Below are 11593 nucleotides of genomic sequence, written 5' to 3' on the forward strand. Positions count from 1 at the left end.
TTTCTACCGCAGCCTGGGGCCCCCCCCCCCCCCCCCCCGTTTCCATCTACAAACTTTTTTGTTTGTTTGGTTTATTATAAATGTGTTGAAATTCACAAAAAAAACACTTTAGTTAAACTGTTGCATTCAAGTTTGCAAGAAAAAAATGACAACCATTCTTTAAAGGAGTGTTTGGAGTCAAACTATAGATTTTTTAATTTTTTTTTTAATGAATGTGCTTTCATCTACTGTTTCGTTAAAATGTATGATAAAGTGAAGGTATCAAAATGAAACTGAGACACTCACCTGAGGATCTGAAGTTCCTCCTTTGAGTTCTGCAGCTCATCAGAAAGTCTTCTCCACCTCAGCAGTGCCTTTAGGTCAAATTGCTCTGTTCTCTCCTGTAAAGACAGCTGCAGGGAAGCAAAAAAGATAACGCATAAGATGCTGGAAAGAAGCCAAACAAACAAAAAGCAAATGAATGATATAAATTTCATCAGCAAATACAGTAAATATCTGTCAAATAAATACCACTGAATCTGTCCTACTGTAGATATGTGTCTGAATCAGTTCCTGATGGGGCCAAGCTTAAGCCCCAAAGGTTTAATGATTAAAAAGCAGAAAACAACAGAAAAATACCTGCGTAATTCTAGATGATGTGGGAACGCAACTAGGAGGATTAGGTTTACATGCACATCAACTCTTGGATTAAAGCAGTGTCGCAACCACACATACATACCTGCGCTACACCCTCTTCTTTTGTCACTTTATCGTGTTTTTATTCTGTCTAATATATACTCATAGCTCAAGACGAAGACAAACATGTCAATCAGTATTGTATGTCAAGCTTTTCTCTTTCTCTTTTACTCGTTTACAATTTTTACAACTGTGTAGATTTTATGTTAGCAGATTTATTTGGGGTCTATTAACCCCATTTGTGGTTGATAGAGGAAATTCCTTTCATGTTGCTCGGCCAGCTCTACTAATTTTCAGACAGTTTTGGTTCTTGTCCATTCTTTTTATTTATTTATTTATTTATTTTTTAAATAAACTCTCTCACTCTGAACTTGACGTGTGGATTTACTGCAGCATTGTCGCTGGCAGCTATGAACTAGATGCATTCCAAACCAAAATTTGAAAACCCAGGAGCAGTTGTAGAAGCAGGGAGAACAATCCCCATTTCCAGAAATGTCAGAAAGTTTGTGAAAATTCTACAGGCACCCAAATCTGTAATTTCTTAAATTATATATAGCACAACATTAGATTTTTAGTGTTTTGGCAGAACAACTTTAAAAGATTAAGAACATATAAACTCATGTTACATGTGGTGCAGGTACTGTATTTTTCGGACTATAAGGCACACTTAAAATCCTTTAATTTTCACAAAAATCAACAGTGAGCCTTATGTATTAATTCTGGTTGTGCTTACTGACCTTGAACTGATTTTATGTGGTTATTGTGAATGAGCTGAATAAAGTTTGAATTAGCTGACTGTTCTGTTTCGCTTAATGCGCCTTATAATCCGGTGCGCTTTATGTATGAAAACAGACCTGTTCATTGATATTGTGCCTTATAATCCGAAAAATACAGTAACTTGCTCAAAATAAAAAAGCAATGAAAGAGAAACATGTTTATCACTGGGCTGCACCATTCTTCACATTTTTTCGTTTTTTGTTGTTGTTGTTATTTAGAAGCTACAAATACTATTTATTGTAATTTTTTTGAATGGACATTTGTTCTTTTTACTAACGCAACATTTTAGCTGCTCAACTTTCTGTCATCATTGTTGTCTGAGACTCCCAGCAGGTAGAGTAGTGAAGAACAAGTTCTTGTTTTTCTAAGTCATGCAGAATGAAGTCTGGCATTATCCAGCTGAAACAACTATGGTCCTTCCCGGAAAAGACACAAACTTGATTAAAGTGTATGTGTATTCAAAGTTTCGGTGCACGCCTATGCAACAGTACATGCAACACTCACCCAATTTATTGGAAGTGATGCACTGTTGTAACATCACAGACCTGTCTTTTCCACTAATGACAAGCTAATCTTTCTTCTCTTTGGCATGCATGAACCCAACTGTCCACCCTAAAGCTGAAACCTAGCCTCATCTGACCACAAAAGACAAGCCCACTCACATGCTGTCCTTGAGAAATAAGGTTTTTGGAAAACTAAACCATGGCTACACAGATAATATATGGAGTCCTGCTTGTGTAATACACAAGATGGGCTGTATTGGTTAACAAAAGTTTTGTGAGCTTCTTCCAAACCTATGGGACCTCAAAGTATGCAATGGCTGGTTCTTTATCCAGCAGCACTGCGTCTTAAAGGTCTCAAACACTAAACAGTGCTGTCTAATTTAGACCTTTTTTAGCATAACTTTTTCCAAAAATTCTGGATTACTTTAACTTATTGTGCACTGTAGGTGACAAAAATAAACTACCCATTTTGCAGTTTAGCATCAATAAATGTATTTTTTGAATTGATCAATGATCTTCTAATAGCTTTTGGTACCAAGTGGTGAGACACATTAATCCTTGCACCAAAAGTCATTGATCTTCTTTACTGTCCCATCAAGATGACCTCACTTCTCATCGATAAATCTGTGGACTGTAGTTTTCCAAAATTATTAACATTTTTCAGACTTATTTAACTTATGTTTTAGACATTAAATAACACGCTTCATTAAATTTCCTAATATAAAGTAGTAGAACAGTAAAAACTCAGCAAATATCTTCTGCTTTAAAATGTCTGGTACATAAAGATCTAAATTAAATGACAGCTGACTAATTTAGGCTTTTTATGCCATTTAGAAATCCTATTTTTCGTCATGGGGTTTGGATTAAGTAATATGTAGAACTACTTTTAGATGCAACAAGAACAAATATTTTCTTCAAAGTTTACAGCGTTGTTTCTTATGAAAAGGCCTATCTAAAATGATAGTTTACATTTTATGGAATTTTCTGTAAAATATGTTAATATATAGCAGTATATATACATATATGTGTGTGTATTTTTGCAAGACAGGATAAAAAAAACATACCAAAAAGTTAGATAAACATAAATAAGAAGACCACCACGAGGGTGAGGAAAATGTACTTGTTGTGCTTGAGCCCATATAATGTCCTCCAGGCAGGTTGCAAAGCCCTCGCTGATCCATTCCTCAGTCCAGTCTCTGGCTCCAATCACAAGGCCAAACCAGGAGTGGGCAATCTCATGGCAAATCCTGGACCCACATAGAGACAGGCTTCCCACTCCAAAATCAGAATTTCCAGGGCACAAAACACTCTGGGACAGGAAGATTATATGGGGGCTATGGAGAGTAAATGACATAACATAAAGGATAAACTAAAGAAATAAAGCCAGTAAATTTATTCCACATTGGTGATAAGACATTTGGGAACTAAAAGAAGGAAATGGCAAAGGAAGGGTAAGAGAAAGATAAGTCAAAAGGAGCCAAACTAAATTACTTGTTATGGAAAAATACAGAGGAGTCCATAAAGAAGCTTTTTCAAGAAGTTGTTGAAGTCATTTCTTTAACCAAGACAAGATAAAATTAAGGCTTTTCATGTAAAACAAACCCATTTGTGTGTTATAACAAAAAAAGGAGTATTTAAAACATTCTGATATCACGATCCATAAAGTGCTTAAATGTGTTTATTTCCGGTTGTGTAAAACGACTTTTCAAAATGTTAAACAACCTAATTATCACTTGTAATGAATAAAAGGATTTTGAACAAAAGTCAGTCAATTAAAACTGAAGAGGCTATGCGAGTTTGCAAATGTGATTCAGTAAACAACTCAACAGTAATTTTCCTTTTACGTTCGTGATTTTAAAAAAAAATTAAATCTACAATTGGACTTTTTTTTTCAAAAACTTTTTTTATTCTCTGAAGAAAGTTCATTTTAGGTTTGACAGGAAAACTAGTTTCACTGGTAAATGCCTCCCTGCAGCAAAAACAACAGAGTAAAGCACAGCAACTCTACCCATTTATTGAATAATTAAAATAGCTTTGGTGGAAAATACTACATACATTTTTTACCTTAAAAAAACATTTCTCAAGATAAAGAAATAATGCATTTAGATATTCTGATGTAAAATTTTCTCTAATTAATTACATTTATACTGACACTTTGGCAGTGAACCATCTACAAAGATCCCACCACAAATGATTAGATAAATGGTTGAGCACATAAAGGTTTTTAAAAAAAATCATGTAAAATTAAGCAGTGATTTCTGCTTTGAAATGACAGAGGATGTGACCACTGAAAGGTTGAATGACAACTCTTGGTGTTCCAGATCTGAACCTAACATTTAACGGGTTCATCCAAAGCACATGCTCCACCTCGTCATGCTTCATGAAGCGTGTCGACAGATATTGTGTAATTTGGCTGAGATGCAGAGTCACTTATTAATTCAATTCAATTCAGTTTATTTATATAGCACCAAGTCACAACAGAAGTCATCTCAGGGCACTGAACAGAAACATTCATATATATAAAAAGTAAGTTAATAACATTATTTATCTGAGGAGCAGACTGCTTTGAGTTTAACTTCATCACAGACTCTCCTCTTGAACAAGCATGAAGGCGACAGTGTAAAGAAAAAAACTCCCTCATGAGGAAGAAACCTCCAGCAGAACCAGCTCAGGACAAGCGTCCATCTGCTTCAACCAGCTGGGTTTGAGAGGACAGGAAGGAGGAACGGATACACAATGGCAGGTTGAGAATCACATGTTCAGATAGAAATAATATCAAATGAAAACTATTCAATTGTAACAATTCATTTTAAGAAATTGGGTCAATTTGTCCTCCAGTAGTCTAAACCTATGACAGCATAATAAGCCAACCCTAACTATAGGATTTATCAAAAAGGAAAATCTTGAACCCAGTCTTAAAACTGGACAATGTGTCAGCCTCACGGACAGAAACTGGAAGTTGGTTCCACAAAAGAGGAGCATGATAAACAAAAGTTCTGTCTCCCATTCTGTTTTGGAAGCTCTAGGAACCACAAGTAAGCCTGCAGTCTGAGAGTGAAGTGCTCTATTAGGAAAATATGGAACAATAAGATCACAAATATAAGATGGAGCCAGGTTGTTGAGAGCTTTGTAGGTTTGTTATTTGTTTGTCATTTATTCATTTCATATTTAAAACACAAAAACAATTTAGAAACCAAATGAGAAAAAAAAAAAACACGTCATAAAATGAAAGGTAGCAGAAGAAGAAAAAATCTTATCATATCTGCCCCTTGTTTAAAACAAAATCAATTCAAACAATCAATTCAGGTTAGAGAAGTTGTTGAGAGCTTTGTAGGTTAGAGAAGTAGAATTCACTTCTGAATTTGACAGGGGAGAGAAGCTAAAACTGGAGAGATATGATCTCTCCTACTAACTCCAGTTAAGACTGACAGCTGCATTTTGGATTAACTGAAGACGTTTTAAAGTTTTTCCTTATAAATAAAGTTATGAAACTAATGCTGAAAACTGCAACTTTCCAGTTCTTTGCATAAACAAGCTGAAACTACACAACTCATGGTTGAGGATGATGTGAATGTCACAAGTTTAGAGACGGTTTAGTGACTGTAGGTAAAACTCTGACCCAGTTTTGACCTTGAATAAAAAAAATAATGGATCTAAGAGCTGAATACAGTTCAGCCTTTGGAAAACACAAATGTCTGGAACTGATTTAACGACAACCCATGAATTTGCTCAAATTTTTCACCTAAATGTCACTGAGTTTACTAAACAACGTGTAGAAATCACCAAAGTCTGGTTGCATCATTTGAAAAGTATTGCGACTGACTCGATAGCTGATCATGCATTCCAATCTAAACCAAGGTTATAAATTGACTGACTGAATACCCAAACTTGTGGCCTAAATCAATAATAAAAAGAGGATAGCCATTTTAAATATTTTGTAGGTTCAACATACAGTACACAACATTACAGTTTTAAACTGTGCTTGTGCTCTCAGTTTTTTGCTATAAGGTGTTGAAAGAGCAGGGCCAATCGCAAACCCCCATCAAAGTCAAGGTCATGACAAAAGACCTTTCCTGGAGTTTTCTTGTTTCTCTTTTCTTTAACAAGTTCTGAGTATCCTGAGGGGGTTAGGGCCACCTGTGTGTGAGAGGGAAGCCATTATTCAAAAAAGAATGAGAAAAGGGGTCACAAAGGTGCAAATGAATGGCCTTCTTTGCTCCTAATCCATATAAAACACCAGACTGTCTAGAGATCTTTTCACACCCTTTAGATCTTAAAAGTCCTATTGATACAACATCTCAGGGAGAATTTATGGCAAACAAGATCCATGGAAAAAAAAATCTTTTAGGGGCTTACCACCCTAATCTGGTGACAAATATTTTAAAGATGTCTATTCTTTATATAAAAGACTTAACTCTTTAGAAATAGTGAGTGTCTTAAACTAGCAGGCTATGAAAAATCATTTTAAAAAGTCATGTAAATTAATTTAAATTCCTGAGACGACTACAATTAACTTGCTGTGCATCTACAGCTTATTCCCACAAGTTAAAATGAGCCCACATATTCTTTCTATTGATTAATTACAATGACTATAAAGTGACTTGATGTCATCATGAAAAGATTAGCATCTCAAATTACCAGAGGAGTTAATTTTTCACTCACCATAACCTAATTATGGTGACAAGATAAGTTGATTATCATGAAAAACAAAGAGTAGACATAGGTTAGCTTAGGTTTATTTTTAGGGAAAACAAAATCGGATATCTTAAGAACACCACTACTCTTTATTTCCCCAAGGATTGTTACATCAGATAAAAAGCAGGTCATGGCACTGTGTTATTTAGGAACATGTCATCCTCATAGAATGAGGTCTTATGGGCTTTATTTCTGAGACAGCTCTCAAATCTAATTCCATGTTTTATCCTGATTATTCAAACAAAGGCTCTTACTGGAGCAGAAGATGCTAACATTAGCCTTATAAGTTTCTTTGTAGCCTAATCTTCTTTCCCCACAATTAAATAAGCCCTTCTTTGTTGTCAGTTTCAGCACTGTGTTTGTGCATGTCTGTGTGCGTGAGGTAGTGAGCGTGAAACACAAAGACAGCTTTTCAGAGACGGCGCTTGCACATGCTCCTCTGAGGGAGACGGAATCCATCACTACAGTGACAAATAGTGTCATCCCACCATGGTGGTGATGAATAACAACAACATCTTTCACGTTCACTGATACACTGACTGACATAGTCTGACATCAGGGATCTGTGAGGGGTACATGCATGACAAGACTTTACAGACCCATGCATGTGTAGTCCCTGTCACTGGGAGTCATTTTTATCGTTCATCATTATACAACCAAATAACTAATCTAAAGAATAAGGAGGGGTTAACATGAGAAGGCACCTATTAATTTGTAAGACAACACTGGCCTAATTGTACACTGTAAATGTTTATTTGGACAGTATCAATTTAAAATGGCTACATCAATCATAAAGCCTTAAAGGGACACTTCAAATCTTTTGGTTCTGTTCTGTTGGGATGGTACAAATGAGAGACTTGTAAAATTATGATTATATTTTATACTTGCTATATTGTATTTTACCTGCTGGGGCAGCAGGGTGAAGAAAGCTGATGCCAACGGACTCGATAAGATCATCAGGATAGCTGGCTCTGTTCTGGGAGTGGACCTGCAGTCTCTGACAGAGGTGTCTGAGCAGAGGATGCTGAGGAAACTGCTCCAGATCCTGAACAACACGTCACTCCCCCTGCATGACACCCTGGACTCTTACCGCAGCACCTTCAGTCGTAGACTGAGACCACTGAGGTGCTCCACAGAACAACACAGGAAGTCCTTCCTCCCTGTGGCTATCAAACTTTTCAACTCCTCCTTCTTTCTACACATAGGACAATAAAATTAATTGTGCACTACAATAAACACTTTAATGTTTCTGTCTGCACCTGACATGTTTTAGACCTTAATTGTTATTTTTATACATCGCCGTTACTTATATATCTATTATTTTTAAATCTTGTGTGATTCCTTGTGTATGTTCCATGTTTTCAGGTCTCTCTTGTAAATGAGTCCTCGTGGCTCAATGGGACGAACCTGTTTAAATAAAGGTTGAATAAATGTTCCTTTGTTATGAAACCCTGGCACAACAATTTCCTGCGGGATCAATAAAGCTCTTATCTTATCTTTAAGGTAAATGCATCGCTTATCTCAGACGATGAACAAATTTGTCATTTTAATAAATATACTCTACTCACATGTTGTCTCACAAAGTATATATTATTATGAACAAAACCTTATCTTTTTCTTTGGGTGGGAAGTTTTCAACTGCTGACTGTGACAAGAACTTCTTAAAATTTAAGAGGCTATAGAAGCTAAAACAACATTTTCCTTCATTTAAAAACTGAGATGTCGCGGTTTTCCCAGTAACTGTCATTATAAATCCAGACAACAGTAAATTGGGAAATTATAGGATTTATCAAAGGACAAAATTTATATGCACATTCAGTAACTTCCAATAAATTGTCTTGTTTATTTTGCCCAGATGGCATGAGTGGATGAAAAACTGTAACAAAAGATTAAGTAATATGTTGCATGTTAATAAACAACAATAATGAAGGTCATTTTGGGCTGTCTTCTTCCCCTAATAAAGATTTCCTGAGGTTTAGAAATATTCTATGCCTGAATGAATATTTCCTCTGGCTAAGTCTTGTATTTGCTAACCTGTGTGATCTTAATTGACTGCAAGTGGGGGGACAAACTGCCATTAAGATGTAATCAAGGCTAACACATTAATTTACCTCTGAAGGATAAAATATCACCTTCTTGACTCTTGTTTGGATGGGAAACATTGATTTGCGTCTTATGCAAATTTCATCTACTGTAGATTGCCTTCTTTTGTTGTCTTAAATCCACTCTACACATTTGCTATGAAGCAAAAAACAACAATGAATTCTCATGCTGGTAAACTTATCTGATCACAATGTGACTAGTTGAACATAAATTCAGAGATAAAGACCTTCAAAGGGGTACCACTTGGATGGCAGAACTCCATTGGGTTTTCACAGACAAAATGAAATACTGATTAAAAGCCTCTTGTGCTGTCGAACATTACAACTTCATGACTCTGAGGCACCAAGTGTAGCCTGGCCCTGAGCGTCAGAGGTGTGAGCCAGGGCAAATCTTCAATTTAGTGAGAAACAGATTGCAATAGTGTTTTGCTCCTCCATTTCTCCATCCATTATTCATCCCTCAATCCTTCGTTACTGGCTGTAGGCCCTTTTTCCCCCAGCGGGACACTTCCATGCATAATGCAGCACGAGCCCTATCATAGTCCTGTAATTGACATCCACAACCCAGCTCAGGCCATAGCTGGGACAACAATAAAAATAACCCCGTGAGAAAAGAATGAAGAAAAAGATGATGAGAGCAAAGTGTGTACACTGCAAGTGTAAATCACAGCGTAAGAATAAAAGAGATGTTAAATGAGATAGAGTGACTGAAAATTAACATAACACTGAAGTGAAAAGATGCTCAAATAAAGATTTTAATTTGGAAAAAAAAAACAAAGAAAGAGTAAGAAGAAAAAACAGTATAAGGAAAAAGGGGAGAACATATTTTGTTTGGTCAAACTATGCGAGTACTTTTGTTTTCTTCCAAAGTGCACGGTCATCTCCCAGGTGTGATTACCACTCACTGGCTGAACTAGTGCGAAACAAATGTAAAATAACTGCATATCCAGAAAAAGCCAAACACTTTTAGGCCACACTGACAGAACAGTAGAAAAGTTTACAGACCAACCGTGTTAGACACGAACAATAAAATACAGCTGAAGGCAGCATTTTGTGTTTCAAGCCACTGGGATCTACAAAAAAGTTTATACCAGTAATTTGGTCAAATCCCCAACAAGCAGCACGTAATGGGCATTCATCTCACTGAAGCCCCACCACCAGCACTATCACCAAAAATAAATGAAAACAAAATAAAAGATATATTGAAGATTAAGCCTGATGAGTGCGATTAGACAAGCTGCAAACAGGTTCGACATACAGAACTAAAGTCCCACTCCTTCAGAATAAGTTTGACTACTTAAAAGTAGATTTTTTTTAACCATCCATTCCCATTTAAAACTTTGTGTTCTAAACAGACCTTCAACGTTACAGTATATTAAAAGCTGAGGGATTTTTTTTAATCACTTTTTATTAAAAAAAATAATAATAACAAATATAAACACCCAATAAATAAATTATTTAAAAACTGAAGTATTGACACCCAAATAAAAATAAAAAAACATTGTGTACAATATTTGACAAAGAAATTCCAGATAGGTCTACCAACACTCAATGGGTCTGAATAAAAACAATGCTAATCTAATTTTTCTTTGGGTGAATGTGAAAATATTCACTAAAACTTTGCCTGTTTAGACCTAGTTTCTATAAATTATCACATTCTGATAAGTTGCTCTTCTGGATTTGAGTCTGTTTTGGAAAAACTAACAATGTACTCATCAATCAGGTAAAGACTTCAGGGAATATATTAGTTATAAAACATCTTGTAGGCAACGGAGAGCAGTCAAGACAGTTAGATGCACTGAGCCTGAATATCCTGGGTGCTCTAAACTAACAAAAGTTATCCATCCATCGTTATTGGGAGCCCTGGAAGTGACTACCCCACTCCAGCTGTTCAGACCAATTTGGCCAGATATCCTTAATCATAACCTAACCAAACTTTCTTATGTTTCTAATTCTTATTCTTATACTGATCTCTGCCGCAGTGCCTTGACCCCATAACGGCAAAATTATAAACAAACAATAAATTATAAACATATCTTCTGTTTATTCCGCACAAATAGTCATACTAAATTATTATAATATTCAGGTCAAAATATATTTGGAAACAGGTGATTAAAAATCAGAAAACAGATGTACGGTATTCTTTGGGGGTTCTTTCATGAACCCCATTTCTTAAATTTATTGTGGAATTGAGTAAGTTTCACTATGTTGTATATCAAATTTGTTGTTAATGCAGGTTAAAAAGAACAAATCACATTGTCAGTAACTAAGAGTTAAATAGAGAGCAAACTGACTCATTTTTATGTTTCTTAAAAGTTCAAACTGTGCAAATTAGTCAAAAACAGTTTGCCTCTAAAAATGTTTGCTGCGGACACTGAGCTTGAACCCTATGCCAGATTTTAGTGATGAGTACTTCTTTCTAAAACCTGTGTACCTTATCATGTTATTTATGTCTAGAAGACTGACAAACTTATAGTTTCACAATACCCCTTATGAATTACACTTTTTTTCTAGACTAATCACCAACTAATATTTATAATGACTGCACAAAAGGTCAACAAGTTAAATTGATTATAAGGTACTGCCACAGCAAAGACATGTTGGCTTTGGTGCCCAAATTGTTGGATTTTAGTGTACATTGAACTGGAGATGTGTGTCATATTTTAAGTCAAGTTGACATATGATGTGTATTTTAATTACCGAACCACCACGTAGACAGATGAGCTCATATTTCTTGAGGAAGCCACAGCAAAGTTTCCACAACTTCCAATTGTTGGCCCAGAATAATAACTCTGGTTTATTCCATGTCACAAAATTTTGAGTTGCCCCCTTAGAATATAT

The 11593-nt window shown here is 35.7% G+C and overlaps 1 protein-coding gene across 1 annotated transcript in view; it reads right to left on the minus strand.

Annotated features, from left to right (window-relative positions):
* The window catches only part of LOC119413046 (aminopeptidase O (putative)), a 96672-nt gene that overhangs the window by 66990 nt on the left and 18089 nt on the right, over positions 1–11593 (minus strand). Inside the window, 2 exon segments of the mRNA XM_037680058.1 lie at positions 290–392; positions 3076–3289. Coding sequence (XP_037535986.1) covers positions 290–392; positions 3076–3289 — 317 coding nt within the window.

The sequence above is a fragment of the Nematolebias whitei genome, chromosome 8 (genome assembly GCF_014905685.2).
Source record: "Nematolebias whitei isolate Nwh7 chromosome 8, NemWhi1, whole genome shotgun sequence".
NCBI lineage: Eukaryota > Metazoa > Chordata > Actinopteri > Cyprinodontiformes > Rivulidae > Nematolebias > Nematolebias whitei.